Below are 19,604 nucleotides of genomic sequence, written 5' to 3'. Positions count from 1 at the left end.
TCTCATGCTTTGCCAAATAGACCAGATGAAGAAGTTACTTCAGAGAATTCGCCAAATAGTTTGGATGAAATAGAAAAGACTAGCTAGGGTGGGATCATCACCACCCAAAATTAATCAAAGAAGAAAGGGATCTTAAAACCTTCAAAGCCTAAACTCAAAAACAAAGATATCCAATCCAATCAATGATGAGAAAACGATTCTATCTCTCTCTTATTTATAGATTCTTCATTGGGGTCTCTTTTCCTTAATTTAATGTGAGGAGTGACAAGTGTGGCCCCCAATTCTGGATTTTTGCCCCAGCTATTCCAAATTTACTATAGCCTACTAGGCTGGATAGGCTACTTCGCCCTCTCTTAGGCAATTAATCAATAGGGAACATTACACTTTACAATGATATATATATAACTGAACCTAAACTCGAACCTCATTGACAAATTCGAACCCGAACTCGAACTTGAATGATGTGACTTAGCCAACAGTTGATTGACACCATAGAGCACCCCCAAATGTTGAAATGTTGAGCTAACCTTGCATAGTGTTGGAGATTCTTGACGATGTACCAAGCAAACCCAGCATTCCCCCATGCTTGCCTTGACATTGTTTGATGGACATGTCGATTTGGGCTAGCATTGAGTGTGCTCTAGCCATGAAAATTGGTGGAGAAGCTAAAGCACATGAGATCTCCAAGACCCATAATTGGTTTGGATAGATTGTACCCGATTTGGGATATATTAAAATAATTAATATTTTTAATGGAGTTCTTAAGTCTAAACTTAGGAAAAATAAAATATTAATGGGTATTAATATAAAACTGGGTTAGAAGGTTCCAAAAGTAGACTTAGGAAAAATAAAATATTAATGGGTATTAATATAAAACTGGGTTAGAAGGTTCCAAAAGTCATGGATCAAGCCAAATCTAATCTTAGTCGTTGATTAGAGATTTAATCTCGGCCGTTGAAGGACCAACGAGAAAAGTATAACAAGAGGCTTGAGGGTCAGTTGGAGAAAACACCAAAGTGATGAGTCATTCTATTCTCTAGAGCGGGGTTTGCTAAGAGAGACAGAATCGGTGATCAGTAGCGAGGGGCAGTGAATACAAAAGCAAAGAGGCAGAGAAACAGTACCGAGAGGATCAGCACAAAAGTCGGGAAAGAGGGACACAGAGCCAGCTAGAGGCCACGCAGAGCCAACTAGGGCCCACGCAAAGGCAACCAAGAGCTGCACAGTGCCTCAGAGAGCCAGCGTGGGTGACGCAGAGGGCCAAAGGGCTGACACAGTGCCTCCAGGGGCTGACACAGAGGTTATTGGGCTGACGCTGGGCTAACGCAGGGCCAAGAAGGGCTGACGCAGTCCCTAGAGGCTGACACTGGGGTTTCGTGGGGCAAATTGGAGTTGTGAAGCTGCCGGAGTGATTATCCGGGGTTTCAGCCGGAACATCTGTCTCTGACTGAGACGTACTACTGTCGAGATTATTCTTTGTTGGGTGAGCTGGTTTTGGCACCCAGATTGTATTCATAAACTGCACAATAATAAAACCCTCAACTGCACCGGTTTTCCCGCATTGGGTTTTTCCAGGGACATTAGTCCAAAAACAACGGTGTCACTCGTGTGCTTGTTTCTATTTCCTTCAGTTGATGATCTGTAATGTGTTGAGCATGTACTTGTATTTATTTCCAGTATTTACATGGTAAATAACTTGTTAATTAACAGAACAAGTAGGTAGGAATAAATCAGTAAAGTGCATGAAGGGTTTCTAACGTGTCAAACTTAGAAATTCCAACAAGACATTCCTTGATTTGGGGTCCAGATGATGATGATCATCCCCGAGATGATTAGGGAGGGCTTGTACCACCTCATGGAGCCCCACGCTAGAGAGAGATTGCACCACGTGGTCTTGATGGCACCCATAGAGATGACTCAGGAAACCCAAAGTTGGCATTTGGACACATTGAGACATTTTGAGGCTTGATTCGAGGACTCATACTCAAGCCATGGTTGATTATGATGGTTGGAGATGCATCTAGCCCTTATCATGCATTTTTGGAGTTTTATTAGTCCTAAAACAACATGGCATCAAGCTTAGGAAGAGTTTTGCCCCACATGTGTGGGCAATTAGTGGCCTATTTTACTGTATTGAGCTATTGGGTTGGCTTGTAACCCATTTTCTTCATGTACACTCAAAATCAAACTTGTCAAAGGGATTTTACGCAAATTAATGGAAGTGATTGACCTAATATAAATATAGGATCACTCCATTATGTTTTATCAGCATCACTTGTGGATTTCAGCCTCCTTAAAGAGCTCGACATAGCCTAGATGTAACTTGCTACTTGTGGAGACGTGATCCTCTTAGAAATATTGTTATTGGAGAATTATTTGTCTTGGAGATTTCTTTTTGGGATTGAAAGAAGGTTATTTCTCGGAACAATTGAAAGTGTAATTGCAGATTTTTGTTGTTTTTCATGTGATGAATTTATGATAGGGATTTTCTTACTCCATGTCTAAATGCATATCTTTTATGGAAAATCTTACTTGATTATTGCATGTCAAATTTGTCTTCCTTAAATGTCATAGAGGACCTCTTAGAGAGCTTTCCTCTACTTAATTTCTCCCCTCATAAAAAAATATCTAGGGTTTATCATGTGAAAACTAGGGTTTTTCACTTTACTCCAAGCATAAATTTTATCTCTTATATTTAGCACTAAAGACTCCATCACCCAAGTAGGGAAAGGCAATAGGAATCCTTGTGGTGGTCAAAAATCATAAAAACTTTCATCTTCTCTTCTCCTTTAATTTTATGAGTCCTTTAAGGCAAGCTACTAGGGATAGGACATAGGGCCAAATTCAATTAGGGCTCTTGGATGGACTTTGGAATTCAAATAGCTTGAATTCACCTTGATTGATACTTGGCACTCAAAATCTAGCATTTTTCATGGTTGGGCTTTCCCTAATAGGGTTGACGTCATCCTCCTAAGCAATTTGTGCCCTAGAAAAACCCTGTCCTTCGCTAGTAGTTTAACTCGAGGCTTAATTTGAAGGTTTGTAAGAAGAAGTTATTGCCCTTTCACCCTCTTCAACAAGGTCATCTTCATTAATGTGTTATTGCCCTATTAGTAAGGATTGCATTTAATAATCAATAGATAACAAAATCTAGCATTAAATGCATTATAAAACCCTAATTCCAGGTCTAACATCATCATTTATATTGTTGTTTTATGCATGTTTCAACCATAAAAACTCAATTGCAAACCCTAAACCTTGCATATCTAATTGATAGCCTTGCTCCTTTATTGACCTATCATTGTAAGGCTATTTCTTCCAGTTGTTATATGACATTGCATGCCATATCATTGAAAATCTATCAAACCCTAACTTATAACAGTGCTCTAATTTACTTAAGTAGTCCAAAGATGAAGTGCTTGAACTTTGATGAAGAGTATCTTAGCCATCCTAGCTCCATCAAGACCTTATCCCAATCATTAGACCTTTCCATCACCTTAAACCGTTCTTGTTGAATATCATTTAGGTGATTTATATAGAGGGAAACCTCCCTTTGTGGTTTATTTGCCACTAAATAGCTATAGAAAGGTTGTTGAGGTGACAATGGCGGTTGATCTCTTGTTGCCACAAGGTCTGGATCCGCATAATGAGGCTTCGCACTAGGCTTGATAGATTTTTAGTAACAATGAACATCAAGACTTTGTACACACAATGTTTGTATAACATGTAGATCACACAAAATTTCAATGAAGAGAAACCTCACATTCCTTTCAATTAATTCTCAGAAGGTATCTTTGCCAAAGCATGCTTATGTCACAACCTTGTGTTTTTATGAAGCATGGTTCACAAACAACTCTTAACTCACATAGTATTTTATAACATTTATTTTTTTCTTGTATGCTAGGCAATTTCGAAATGAATAACTAATGGCTACTTAATTAATCTTCTCTTCTCAGTTCATTACAACAAGAATTATTGCTTCTTTGCAAACATGTTTTAGTACTCTAGTTGTCATTTGACAATTGTCAGACCAGATTGGGTAACTGCCAAATTGAATTTGTATTAATGTGAGCATCATTATATACATGAAGAGGAGTGACCCTTGGGATTCATATTCCAAGGTCTCTTTCTATTCTAACTATTCAAATTTATCTACTTACATATTTACAAATTTTCGCCCCATTCCCGAGGATTAGGTGTCTAGCATTCCCACCCTTAATCTGAAGGAGTGTTTGTGAGTCCAAGCATCATTCTGAATATTTCAAATTTGTCTCTTCTAGGTGCTTTGGTGAAAATGTCTACAATTTGCTCATTTGTGGAACAATGTCGTAGGTGAATAGTCTTGGCCTCTACATGATGTCGAATCAAATGATACTTTGTGTTGATATGTTTGGTTTGATCATGGAATTTGGGATTCTTGGCCAATTTAATTACAGAAGTATTGTCAATCAGAAGAGGAGTAGAGTTCACTTGTTTCTCCTACAAATATTTAACAATTTTCTTTAGCCACACGATCTCCTTGGTTGCTTCGCGACGACCACATATTATGCAACCATTGTGGAATCTATTGGAACTGATTGTTTGTGTGACCTCTAGGAGACAGTTCCTAATCCAAGACACATAACATAGCCTAAAGTAGAAACTCCATTCTCCTTATCTCCATCAAAGTCTGAATCAGAATATCCAATCAAGCTGAACTTATCCACCTGTGAATATTTGAGTCCAAAGTCTTAAGTTCCTTTCAAGTACTTTAGAACTCTTTTTGCAGTAGACCAATGTCCTTCACAAGGCTTTTGCATAAACCTAGAAAGGATTCCAATAGCAAATGAAATATCTAGTATGGTAGTGGTGAGGTAGATAAGACTTCCCAAGTTGTCTATACTTTAGTTGCATCCTCAAATTCATTTCCTTCTTTAGATGTGAGCTTCAGATTTTGTTCCATTGGAGTGGACAAAGGATTGCATTCAGCCATGCCAAACTTGTTCAACAATTCTCCAATGTACTTCTTTTGAGAGAGGAATATATACTTTGGATGTTGGGTCACTTCAATGCCCAAGTAGTAATGAAGGTGTCCCAAATCTATCATCTCAAATCCTTTCTTCAATTCTTTCTTTATGGATGCAATATAGTTTTCATTGTTCCTTGTTATCAACAGATCATCTACATATACCACAAGATAGACAACAGTTTTTCCAACTTTCTTGACAAATAAAGTTGCATCATCAAGATTAAAGTGTTTGAAATTTAATTTCAAAAGATGCTTAGTCAATTTTTCATACCAAACTCACAGTGTTTGTTTTAGGTCATACAAGGATTTGATGAGTTTGCATACTTTATGTTCTTGTCCCTTCACAACAAAACCTTCTAGTTGAGACATGAAAACATTTTCTTTCAAGTCTTCATTCAAGAAAGCAATCTTTACATCCATCTGATGGACTTTCCATCCATTCTAAGTTGCCAAGGCAAAGAGAGTCCAAATAGTGGCCCATTTTGTTGTGGAGGCAAAGGTCTATTCATAATTGACACCTTTCTATGCAAATCCTTTAGCCACGATCCTTGATTTGTGTTTGTCAAGTGAGTTGTATGATTTATACTTGTTCCTGAAGACCCACTTGCAGCCAATTGGTTTGGTTCCAAATTGACGGTCCGCCATCTTCTATGTTCCCTTCTTTATGATAGCATCATGCTCCTTTTGCATTTCTTCTTTCCATTCATCCTGAGAAGCGGCTTCTTTAAAGGAAGTTGGTTCAAAAGTAGTAGACCATTTAATTCACGATCATAAGAAACGTCCATATCATCAAAATCATCTACATCACCTCCACTTTGTCTAGAGGAACTTCTAGTTCCTACCTTTCCAACCTCAACAGGATGAACACTTTCAAGTGTTTTAACAAGCCATTTTGGAGGACCTTTCTGAGATGGTTTGGGCTGCTCTGTTGAATGAGATGAGGTTGCATCGAGATTTATCCTTCCAATTCTTTCCATCACATCACTCAAAGGGTCTTCCTAATCTGAAGAAGTGGTTGGAACTTCATGAGGGGGAGATAGTGCTTTAGAAGGAGATTCCATAGGTTGATCCAAAATAGGGATCCTCCCTTCAAGATGTGGAATCTCATTATTAAATTCCTGATAAACTTTGATTGAATCTATCCAAACAATCAAGTTGTTGCTCAACAGTATTGTAAGTCTTAGAAGATCCAAGAAAAATCACATCTGTAGACAATATAAACTTCTTATTTACCTCATTGTAGAGACGATATGCTTTAGTGGTATTTGAGTACCCAAAGAAAATGCATTTTTGACTCCTTGCGTCAAGCTTGCTTCTTTGTTCCTTAGGAATCAAGGCATTGCAGGAGGAACCAAAAATATTGAGATGCCTTACTACAGGATTGTGACTATACCACATTTTATAAAGAGTCTTGATTTTGAGAGCATGAGATGGACATCTATTTTTGATATATATTGCACATGGGATTGCATCAACCCAAGACATCAACTTTACATTTTTTTAAACGTTATTGAACGAACCATATTTAAGATAGTCCTATTCATTCTTTCAGCTATACCATTTTGTTTGAGGAATGTATGGCACAGTTGTTTGATGTTGAATCCCATATTGCCAAAGATAGTTTTCAAATTCATTAGAAGTATATTCTTTTCCATTATCAGTACAAAGAGACCCACTATGTGATTGTACATCATTTTCAATCCATGCATGAAAGTTTCAAAAGCTTCTAATTTACTTTTCAACAAGTATACCCAACATAATTTGGTGTAATCATCAATAAAAGTCATCATATATTTATTTCCATTTGTAGAAGGAATAGGAATAGGGCCACACAAATCATAATGAATGAACATCTTTCTATGAGCTCTGGAATCAGAAACATGAAATACATGTTTGTTATGTCTTCCTAGGATACAAACATCACATTGCTTCAGTTTCCTTGGAATAGTTGACAAACCAGAAAAACCATTTCTTTTCAGCAAATAAAGATTGTCATAATTAAGATGTCCAAATCTTGCATGCCAAAGAAGACTAGATGGCAATGTACCTTCATTGTATTGAGAACTGTATGCGGAGTTCAGTGCACGAGCAAATGTTCCTTGCAACTTCAACAGTCTTTCCTTCTTTTTTCCAATCAGGATAACTATGTTGCCCGATGCTTATCTCAACATTGCCATCAAATATATGAATGAAGTGTCCTTGCTGGAAAATGTGAACAAGGGACAGCAAGTTTCGCTGCACTTTTGCACGATAGAGTACATCATGCAAAAGAAAGTCAGGAAGTCCATGCAGTTTAAGCTTGATGGTGCCAAGTCTGGATGGCTTGAGACTCGACTTGTCTATAAAGTATACTGCTCTATCTACACTATCATTGAAGTCTTCAAAGAATTCCTTCCGAGGTCATATGGCAGGTTGCACCTGTATCAAGCAGCCATGCATCTTCCCAAGAAGCGAATGAAGTATGAAACAAATCTTTAGTTACTCCAATATTGCAATGGGCAACAATATAATGAGCAAATTTAGGTGCTTTAACTTTCACTAGATCTGGTGTTTTACCTATGTCTTCTTTGCATTCTTGCTTGATTCTCTCCCAAGGGATTCTGCATGTGGATACATCATGTCCATATCTATTATAGGAAGTTTGTGGAGATCAAACCTTTCTGCTTGATGGTGTTTACCCCCTTTGCCTCGTGATTCTTTCTTTCATGTCCACTTTTATCACCTCTTCCTTTAGGAGAAACTCGTGACTAATTCTTCTCATTCTAGGCAAGGCAAACTGGTTCTTCAGGGAACTAAGAAGTTGTCTTCCTCTTTCCAAATTCCTTCTCCATCCTGCAAACTTCACAAGAGTGTCAAAAGTAAAGTCCTTGAGTTGGGCACTACCTTGTAGTGATTCAAGATAGTGAGAGTATGTAGGATAGAGGGCCTTGACAAAGGGGGATGTCCATTTTAAATCTAATGGATTCTACATCATACATGATAGCTCTAATCTATGAGGCTAGGGCTAAGGGGTCATCATCCTTCAACTCCAGGTTGAAGAGCTTAATCATCAACTGAACTACTTCCAATTATGAGTGTGAGTCATATAAATCTTTCAACTTTTTCAACAAATCATAAGCATTTGTAATTAGAATAATACCAACATAGATCCATCTTAACTCCAAATATACCAAGTGTCTAGAGGGATCAAATCTCTTGAAGTGCAAACCTCTTTTAGAGTGAAAAGAGATTTGATCCCTCTCAGTGCTTGATAGATCCGAAACAAGGAGCGACATTTTCAAAAGCTCCTAGTTTGGGATCAAATTTTTATATAATATGTATTCTTATATATTTTGATGCATATATGTCAACAAAAGCATGTAGAACGATGAATTAGATATAAAAAGCATAAAAACATGGATTACACCATATAACATCAATCGTCTAGAAGTTATAATCTTAATCAACCACGTCCACAAGTTACAAGTTCTCATTTATATAGCATGTAAGGATGCACATAACCAAAATAGCATAGAGTGTAATCCATCTCTGAACTGAAAATACATCAACAAATAAGCTCTAGATGGCCTCTAGCATCCAAAAAATTATGCTACAACAAATAGCTACATATCATCAAAATCATTGCCTATCTTGGGATCTTTGTCATTAATATCACCCTCTAATAAATTAAGATAAGATAGAAAAAATGTAGCATGTCAAGTCAAGATTTTCTTTGAGAGATGGGTACATTTTTAGTAGGGTCATGATAGAGGAGTTCGACAACCAATGTCACTAACATGAAGGTACATAGAGGGCTTGGTGGTCTTGATTAAATATGAGTCCCATACCCTAATATATGACAAAATCCAATGGAAACATCGCAATCGCCCCCAATCCTGAAATCCTGAAAAACTGATAGTTTGTTGTATTTTGAGTGAGATCTAAATTTCTACTTTCTCCATATGAAATCCAATGAAAACATTGCAATCCCCTCCAATCCTGAAATCCTGAAAAATTGATAATTTGTTGTATTTTGAGTGAGATCTAAATTTCTACTTTCTCCATATGAAATCCAATGAGGTTGGAACCACTCTCAAACATCCTGAGCCATTTCATGGTAAAGTTAAAAATTTGCGTAAAAGGATGACAATGAAAGATAAAGGAGAATGTCACTTTTACTTAACAATTTAACATTAACATGAATTGCATATCAATACTAGGGCCATAAGCTTGAATATTTGGCTACCCTACTCAAAACATCTTGTTTCTTTGAAAAATTATTGCATTTGGAACATCTTTGTGACAAAAATATTGTGAAAAAAATTAGGGAGTGATTTATTTTTTTGCGGGAGTGCGACGGGAGCACGCTCTTGATTCACTCTTGCTCGGAGCCCGCTCCGGGAGCAATTTGAAGGGGGGGAGCTGCTGCAACCCTGATCCGAAGTTAAGATAGATCTAGGCTAGTTATATATATATATATATATATATATACATACTAGGTTGGAGAGCGCCTCTCGACACAATGACGACTCACCTCTTCACTTACAGTAGCAACAACTAATGTACAAGCTTTGTTATCTTCATTTTCCCAAATGGCTAGCTCTTTATCTGATGTGGACTTGGCAGGTGCATTGTCATCTTCTCCTTACACCTTTCCATGAGTCATTGAAGATGAGGGTATGCCTGAACTTTTTGGACCATTCATGATAGTTCTCTTTGCCAGTGAGTACTAATCCAACTATGGAGATGAAAGAGTGCACCTTTACCAATATTTTTAAGATACTACAATCTCACAAGGATGCCACTAAAATTTTAACATAAGGAAACCATTGACAAACCCAAAACATCCATAATATTAATTTATGGAAAACGGAAACAGTGTCTAAAATCAACCATATAGTCCATAGCTTATTTTCTCTATACTCTGAAGATCTAATAGAAATTTATTAGCTTAGTTTAACCTCATGATGCAGCCAGACATACCCATCTCAAAAGGCATGCATGACATTGGAATGAAGATCGACTTGACAAAGAAACCAAGAAATCAAATGGCCATTTTGAAAGCCACTATAATAAAAAAACAAATGAAGGGATTGATTCCACCAAAGATTTTTCACGAAAATATGACCCTTGTGCATCTATTGTTCGATAACAATTTCTTTACCTAAGAGATCCCCTCTACTCTTGGAAATGTCTCAACCTTGGAGATTGTGAGGCTTCTTTTCATGGTCAAGCACGTTCAACATCCGACAATTGGGAGAACTTTATTCATTGTAAGATCAATGTTGGATCGCAAATTGACCTATGGAGAATGAACAAACTTCAATATATGGTTACATGGGCTTTGCAATAAGGTAAACCCTGTGCAAGACTTGTAGGACACCTCGCAGTGTATTGTGGATTGGTTAACATTGTTGGACCTTGCTCTTAAAAACGACAATTGTGTTTTTGGCAATCACACTGTTCACAAGGATAGTGTTTCTCTATGGGTGGAGTTCTTTGATGTATGCGCACGCCCCTCACACAAAATCAAGATTCATGGAGGGCTCCTCTCTTTTGCACATCAAGTTGCTGTACTACTACTCTGAACTCTTCAGGAGTTAGGCTACTTTTTGCCCCTTCTCGCTTAAACTCACCCAAATCAATAGTTCGTCGTGTCTACTGACGCTAATGTCAAGGTCAACTGAGCTCAAGCTAGTAAATCCAAAGTTGATGGGATCAATGTTATGGAGCAACCCCTCAAGGAGCTCGAATACTTAGACTAGGGTTTTCAAACACATAACTCACCATAAGTTGTTGAAGCAAGCTTATTCCAAAACCATCAAGCCAAGTATACTTTACAGCAGAGAAATAGAGAGGCGTCAGGACGTATACGTTACAGCACAGAAAAAGAGAAGCGTCAAGCCGAGGTATACGTTACTGCACAGAAAAAGAGAAGCATCAGGTTGAGCAATGAGTAGATGTTGTTGGAATTTCTAAGTCTGACACATTAGAAATAGAAACCCTTCATGCACTTTACTGATTTATTCCTACCTACTTGTTCTGTTAATTAACAAGTTATTTACCATGTAAATACTAGAAATGAATACAAGTACATGCTCAACACATTACAGATCATCAACTGAAGAAAATAGAAACAAGCACACAAGTGACACCGTTGTTTTTGGACTAATGTCCCCGAAAAAACCCAATGCGGGAAAACCGGTGCAGCTATCTGAGGGTTTGATTTATTAAGCAGTTTTAGAATACAATCTGGGTGCCAAATCCGACTCACCCAACAGAGAAAAATCTCGGCAGTAGTACCTCTCTACTCGGAAGCAGATATTTCGGCTGAAACCCCGGATAAACACTCCGGCAGCTCCACAGCTCCAATCTGCCCCACGAAACCCCAGTGTCAGCCTCTAGGGACTGCGTCAACCTCTCTCTGGCCCAATGTTAGCCCAGCGTCACTCTGGCTTGGCTTGCGTTAGCCTCTGGAGGCACTGCGTCAACCCTGTGGCCCTCTGCGTCAGCCACGCTGGCCCTCTAAGGCACTACACAGCGCCTGGCTACTTCTGCATGAGCCCTGGCTGGCTCTGCATGAACCCTTGGTTGCTTCTGCGTCCCTCTCTTCGGCTACTGCATTGATCCTCCCGGTGTTATCTCTGCCTCTCTGCTTCTATATTCATTGCCCTTCAGCTGCAACTCTGATCACTCTTTCAACTTTCTCAGCAAACCCAGCCCCAGAAAGTCGAAATCTTGATCTCTTGGTGTATTCTCCAAGTGACCCTCAAGCCTCCTCTTATACTTTTCTCGTTGACAAATCAACGGCTGAGATTAAGTCCCTAATCAACAGCTAAGATTAAATCTGGCTTGATCCAGGTCTTTTGGACCATTCTAACACAATTTTATATTAATTCACATTAATATTTTATTTTCCCTAACTTTAGACTTAGGGACTCCATTAAAAATATTAATTATTTTAATATCTCCCAAATTGCTTAGAATCTGCCCAAACCCTTTCTGGGCATTGGAGATCTCATGTGCCTTAGCCTCTCCACCAATTTTTGTGGCTAGAGAACATCTGATGCTACCACAAATCAATACTCCCTCTTAGCGAGGACTATGCTCTAGTAATACTCCCCACTGAGCATCACTTTGATCATCCGACATCGGTCCTGTGTTGATGCTAGGCATGCTGCCCAACATCCTCTGCACTGCTACATCCTATACTGCTACCCATGGCCCTGTCACTGCCACTGTTGCATCCATACTGCAACTCCCTCTGCGTCCATGCTACTGCCCATGGCCCTGCCACTGCCACTGTTGCATCTGCACTGCAACCCCTCTCATCATGCTGCATCGTGCTACCCATAGCAATACCACTACTAACTGCTACACTGCAACTCAGTTACTGAGAAGTAAGTAATTGATCTCCCAACTCTGACATCTCCGTCAAGCTAAAAACACTCTTGATGCTGAAGCTCCCTCTGTCACTGACAAGTGCTCCCTCTCTAAACTCTGCGCTGCTACAACAACTCCATGCATCTCGCACCGTTGCACACCTTTCTATGTCATCTTGCACTGGTGCAACACTCCCGTGCCTCTCGCACTGTTGCAGCCTGCTAGCCTCGTGTTGTCCTGGGAATCCTGCACTGTAGCTCCCTCTTTCGCTCCATCCGCATCCGTCTCTATTGACATCGTCGGTACTACTACTCCTCTTCGGGGCTCTCGTAGCAAGGTCTAATCCAAGAGGCTGGGTACCTTGAGGATCCTACCCCTCATCGCTTGTAGTCCTCCTGACTACAGCTCGATGTCTCCCCACTTCTTTTGAAGTGGCACATGAGCACTCATGGCACAATCATCGTCTGTCTCCACTTCCTTCTCTGCCCTTGCTGGCGCTGCCTTGGTCTCGGAGGCCTCTCCCTTACTCTTCTTCCTTGGACACTGGGTCGCATAATGACCCAACTCCCCACAGTGGAAGCATTTGACCTTGGAGAGGTCCTTCTTCTTTCGTTTCTCCTGCTTTCCCTCAGATGCTAGGGCAACATCTTCCTCCTCCTCCTTGATTCTGATCCCCTTGTCGCTGCTTCCCGTCTTGCTCAGCCTTCTGATCTCTTCTTGGCGAAGAGCTAACCACATTTCCTCCCAATCTGGAAGGGTCACCCTACCCAGTATGCTCTCGACAAACACCTCCCAGTCTTCTGAGACTGCCTTTATGGCTGTTCTCACCATCAATTCTTGATCAAGGGTTGCCCCTATCGAAGCTAGTTGATTTTCTAATAGCATCTTCCTTTGCACAGAAGTATGCTAATACAACTTGGTCAAGGCCTCCCACATATCCTGTGTCATGTTCTTCTCGACAATATGTGGTACTATATGATCCTTGACCCCATCAAGGATGATACTCTTAGCCCTCGCCATTGCATCCTCGTACCTGTCGTTATCAACCAGGTCAATTGAGATAGCTATCGTCCTCAAGGCGAAGTGCTTGACACGATTCCTGTCTAGTACGGATAATATTTTGGCCTTCCAGACTACGAAGTTTGAGGCTCCGTCCAGTCTATCCCGGTCTCTTACTCTATGTAGTGTCATTTCGCTGCTCCTCTACTTCCCTCTTGGAAGTTCTTGGTATGACTTCTTTGAGCCTCAATTTCCCTCTTGGAAACCCTTCTGCCAATGTCGAGATGCCCCTCCCCAATCGTCTGTGCAACTGCAACACGGATCTGGATTCCTTGGCTAGAAATCCACCTCGATAGCAACTCCCTCTACCTTGGCCTTGCCCTATTAGGTATTGTTCTGACTACAGTACCCCACTAGCTCCACTTGCAACTTACCCACAGCCTCCTAAACCCCAGCAAACTGAAGGTTAAAGCTCCTAGGCTCTGTGCAATCCCGACACTGGAAAATCAGCCTCCTCAGCCAACTGGGTCAGCCCTCCTAGCCTTTGCGTGGCTTTACGTCAGCTTGTCTTTTCCTCCCTCAGCCTCTGCGCTGCCTCTTCCTGGCTCAATCTTGATGACGCAGGCACTGTGTCACCCCTTCCTTGCTGCTACTCTATCACCCCTTTCTTGTTGCTACTCTGCTAGGAACAGCTTCTGTTACTCGAGACAGTTGTTCTCTGCTGTTGTTGCTAGTGCTCTGTTTGGCTGATGTCCTCAATTCTCCTGTGATCTACAACCACGCTCTGATACCATGTTGGAATTTCTAAGTCTGACACATTAGAAACCCTTCATGCACTTTACTGATTTATTCCTACCTACTTGTTCTATTAATTAACAAGTTATTTACCATGTAAATACCAGAAATAAATACAAGTACATGCTCAACACATTACAAATCATCAACTGAAGGAAATAGAAACAAGCACACAAGTGACACCGTTGTTTTTGGACAAATGTCCCCAGAAAAACCCAATGCGGGAAAACTGGTGCAGCTATCTGAAGCTTTGATTTATTAAGCAGTTTCAGAATACAATACGGGTGCCAAATCTGGCTCACCCAACAGAGAAAAATCTCGGCAATAGTACCTCTCTACTCGAAAGCAAATATTCCAACTGAAACCCCAGATAAACACTCCGGCAGCTCCACAACTCCAATCTAACCCACGAAACCCCAGCATCAGCCTTTAGGGACTACGTCAGCCTCTCTCTGGCCCAACGTTAGCCCAACGTCACTCTGGCTTGGCCTGCGTCAGCCTCTGGAGGCACTGCGTCAGCCCTCTGGCCCTCTGCGTCACCCACGCTGGCCCTCTGAGGCACTGTGCAGCTCCTGGCTGCCTTTGCGTGAACCCTTGGCTGCTTCTGCGTCCCTCTCTCCGGCTACTGTGTTGATCCTCCCGGTGCTATCTCTACCTCTCTGCTTCTATATTCACTGCCCCTCAGCTGCAACTCTGATCACTCTCTCAACTTTCTCAGCAAACCCAGCCCCAAAAAGTCGAAATCTTGATCTCTTGGTGTATTCTCCAAGTGACCCTCAAGCCTCCTCTTATACTTTTCTCGTTGACAAATCAACGACCGAGATTAAGTCCCTAATCAATGGCTAAGATTAGATCTGACTTGATCCATGTCTTTTGGACCATTCTAACACAGTTTTATATTAATTCACATTAATATTTTATTTTCCCTAAGTTAAGACTTAGGGACTCCATTAAAAATATTGATTATTTTACTATCTCCCAAACTGTTTAGAATCTACCCAAACCCTTTCTGGGTATTGGAGATTTCATGTGCCTTAGTCTCTCCACCAATTTTCGTGGCTAGAGCACATCCAATGCTACCCCAAATCAACAGATGCCAGAGGAGTTATGATGGGACAAACAACCAAGCTTTGATACCATGTCAAGCCAGATAGGGTAACTCCTGAATTGAATTTGCATTAATGTGAGCATCATTATATACATGAAGAGGAGTGACCCTTGGGATTCAAATTCCATGGTCTCTTTCTATTCTAACTATTCAAATTTCCCTATTTACAAATTTCCGCCCAATCCCTGGCGATTAGGTGTCTAACATAAATACAAATATGACCAGATACTTTCAAAATGAATGCTAATGGTTGTTTGTGAGGTCACTCGGTTCCATTCCAATTGCAATGGACCCTATAAGACTATAATAATGCAATGACCATTTTCTTATAAACCAATTGTCTCACCTACTAATGGTACTCAAAGCCCCTATGCACCAATTGTGACCTTGTATGCAGTATAAGATCTACCACATACATGTACATGCATATCCCTCCATCCATGAAAAGGAAACAAGCAGTGAACTAACAAGATGCAATTAGAAGACAATAAATGCAAGGGGCCAATAACTATGTTCAAGAAAACAAAAAACACCTTATCCTGTGCAAAAATAGAAACAACAGCCACAAGGAAAGAAACACCAATCAATAGCAAGCACTACATTCTCTTTGAGACATGACTTACAGAGCAACCTCATTTTTTACAGCCATTATTGACCACTCTGAACAATTGGCATTATTCCTCAAAAACAAACTAATTAATTATGCAGAAAGTGCAGGTAACATTAGGTGGAATATTTTACAAGTAATTCTAGGGCAATCCAAATTCCAAACACCTTAAAAACAATTGCCAACAACCCAAGAAACCGGACTCGTCCTCCTCCCTCCCCGTGTCTCAAATCCCACAAATCGGACACAATTCTCTAGGACACGTGTCTCATTCTCGTGTCCAGTGTGTCCAAGAACGTGGGATTCCCATGTCCAGTGTGTCCCAGCGTGTCCTGGAGCGTGTCCTGGATTGCACCCATCTATCATTGTTGAAGATTGCAAATACACAGTTTGCCTCTTCATTCATCGTGTTGAAGAGGTTGAGGGAGGTCAAGACTGCTCTTGGGGCCATGGTTATTTCAGAGTTTTGGTCTTTTTGGAGAAAGACAGATCAAGCAACCTCAAAAAGAGTCAAGGAAATAGTGTTAGATGATGCTTGGTGGGAGAGGGTAGGTCTCACTATTAAGATCATGGACCGTATCATTGCTTTGCTACGATTTGCAGATACAAAACAACCCATCCTAGCAGAGGTTTATGAGGGATGGTATTCCATGATTGAGTCCATGAGGACCATTATTTTATAGAGTGAGTGCCTTGAGTATGAGACATCATCAGAGGCCTTCTTCACCACCATACAAGATATTCTTGTCAGCAAATGGGACAAGAATTACACAACTTTGCATTGTTTGGTTTACTCATTGAACCCAAAATACTACAGCCATGAGTGGATGAATGGTGGACCTTCCCGCAGATTCCCTCCTCACATGGATGGTGAAATTTCACAAGGGAGGAAAGATGCATTGAGGCAGATAATTCAGGATAGAGCATCCCTCGATGAGGTGGAGGATGTCTTTGCAGAGTTTTCCACTAACATTGGGCGATTTGCAAGCTATGATGTTATTAGAGACAAAGGGACTAAGAAGCCCTATTTTTGGTGGGCAACTCATTGGGCAACAAGCCCTACTCTACAACAGTTAGCCATGAGACTCCTCTCTCAGGTGACTTCATCCTCTTGTTGTGAGAGGAATTGGAGCACATATGGGAATTTGCAGTGTCAAGAAGAGCATGCTTGAGCAGTCCACGGCAGAGACAATGGTGTATGTGCACGCCAACCTTCGTCTTATTTACAAGCAGAGGGATGAGTGGCCAAAGGGAAAGAAAACGATGTGGGATGTCTTTCCTGATGATATGGGTTTGGACAGCAGTGTTGAGTTTCCATTGGCCAACTTGGATCATAATGACACAGTGCTAAAGCCTGTCACTTTTGATGATGGTGATACTCATGAGGGGTCACCCTCCATGCCAGTGAACGCAGAGATTACATTGGATATAGAGGAGGAGGATGCAGCAGAGGACAGCAGTGGTGACCATGACAGATTTTGATGATGATGATGGTGATGATGATGGTGATGATGATGATGATTGATCACTGATGAGCTACCCACTACCTTGAACTTGTTTTGTATTTGCTATTTCTATTTTCTATTTTCCATTGCCATTGCTACTACCTATGTAACACATTTTGATTTTGATGACTTAATGAGAAAACTGCAGTTTGAAGTTTCTTGTCTTTCTCCTATTGGATCATTGATGAATCTGTCACAATTGTATTTGTACGCATAATGTTACTTTGTAAAACTTACAAATTTTAAATTGGCAATGTAGAATTGAGATCTATGTCTGAATTTGTATCATGAATGAGAATTTGTGTAAGAAATATCTAATTTTTAATAGATATATATTTAATAAATAATATATAACGTGTCCTGTTCCGGGGGGTCAACGTGCCCGTGTCGGACACTTGAATCTTCGTGTCCTGCGTGTCCCATGTCCCTGTGTCAGGTGACTAAGCCAACAACCCATCATAAACATTATAGAAAAAACAATTGCAACACCAATTCCAATGACTGACATAACAGGCAATTAGAGAAAGATTCAAAGAAATCCAATTGCATCATGAAACAAAATTCTCTGAGATTTTCACACAAGACTGTAAAAATTGCCTTTTGCCTCCATAGATGTTAATTTACTTGAAGAAACGATTTCTAAAAAAAATTCCAAAATAAATTTTATTAGCATCCAATGAGAATCTATTCTATCAGTGTCAATAGAATTTTACGATCCATTTTCCCACAGTCTTTACAAGGGTACATCCTCTTGAATATTGATAGGTGATTGAGAGATGAAGAAAGACAGAACAGATTCACAACCATACCTGGCCAATGTCTGATAGTAACAGATCACCATCTACTTCACGCTCCAATGCAATATCTATTATTGAAGACACTAATCTCATTAATTTATGTATCTTTGAATTTCATATTTTGAACATAAAAGCAATATTTCTGAGATATTTGACTGCTTAATAATTGTAAGCCTGTGAACATGGGCTACATGCAGCAATTTAAGATGATATGCAATTCGAATTGTAATAATTGCCAAAATATCAACACAAAATAAGAATAAGACAATAGCAATTCAAGGAAAGTCATAAACGAATAGCAGGATATAAATGGAAGAATATGATATTGAAAGTTTTGATAGATCAGAGCCATATTTGCTCTTACCAAGCATTGATGAGGAAATATCTAACCCAATCCAATGATGCCCATTCTCTGATAATGTTTCTCCACTGAGTCCTGATCCACAACCTGCAAATAAGACACAAAATGTGATTGATGGGTTTCCTGTGACAACCAAATGTGTTTCTTAATCATCTAACTATAGAGAAGATAAGCTAAAATAGAAATCCTACCAATATCAAGCAGAAGTTTAGGAATCCCATCATCTGGTAAAGCAAGAAGCTCCAAAGCTCTCTCAGCCAACTTTGCCTTGAGAACACAGACACAGATTTGAGTCTTTCAAGAGAAACATAATACAGTATAATGCTAGCTTTAGGATATTCATCTATGTATTAACATGTTATGGAAATTCGTTTGTGAAGAATTGTAGGATATAATTCTACACATCATTACAGGTTAAACATAAAATCGGTATGAAAATCAACATGTTTATGAAGATAGTATGACCACCAGCAACATACAATATCAAAATTTTGCTAGATTTGATTTATATGAATGAATCTAAGTTGCACAAAACAGGGAAAGATGTTCGAGTTTCTGAAACAAAAATGTATTGTAAATGTGACACTCCAAAAATTTGAAAACAGGCAAACGCAATGTGTGTTATTTTATAAATAGCATTGTTGCCACACAATCTAGCAAGGGTCCTAGGAGGGGTGCCTAAGGGACAACTACTAGACCAAACGACAACAATGGGACAAAGACCCATTGTCACCTCAGTCAATGTCCCCTACTCATTCCGGACTTTCACTAATGGGAGGAGTCCCGGTGTAAGCGAAATCATTTGAATGATAGGATCAATAGCAAGGTATAATGTGATTCCCTGTTAGAGGTCAAATCGCTAGTTGCAAATGTAGTTGTGTAGATTCTGTAGTAAATGTAGTAATTAATTTTTGTATTATTGAAAAACTGAATGATGTATAATACCTTCGTGCCAGTTTGCCAATATAGGCATTGACTGGCCACGAAGGATGAATAGTCATGTCTTTTGACTATTTATTAATTTTAGGCAACAATGGTATGTTCTATGCTTTAGAGCAATTT

General features: G+C 39.8%; 1 protein-coding gene across 1 annotated transcript in view; it reads right to left on the bottom strand.

The window, feature by feature from the left end:
• RID2 (S-adenosyl-L-methionine-dependent methyltransferases superfamily protein) overlaps positions 1-19,604 on the bottom strand; it is a 202,350-nt gene that overhangs the window by 128,020 nt on the left and 54,726 nt on the right. The window contains exons 2-4 of the mRNA XM_089448242.1: positions 18,734-18,809; positions 18,546-18,629; positions 18,194-18,249 (exon numbers count right to left, since the gene is read on the bottom strand). Coding sequence (XP_089304368.1) covers positions 18,194-18,249; positions 18,546-18,629; positions 18,734-18,809 — 216 coding nt within the window. The remainder of the gene's footprint in view (positions 1-18,193; positions 18,250-18,545; positions 18,630-18,733; positions 18,810-19,604) is intronic.

This window comes from Pinus tabuliformis, chromosome X (genome assembly GCF_031772625.1).
Source record: "Pinus tabuliformis cultivar Carrire ecotype Pingquan chromosome X, CPIR1, whole genome shotgun sequence".
NCBI classification, from domain to species: domain Eukaryota; kingdom Viridiplantae; phylum Streptophyta; class Pinopsida; order Pinales; family Pinaceae; genus Pinus; species Pinus tabuliformis.
Note: the sequence above shows the minus strand (reverse complement) of the source record. Positions and strands in the feature narration are given on the sequence as shown.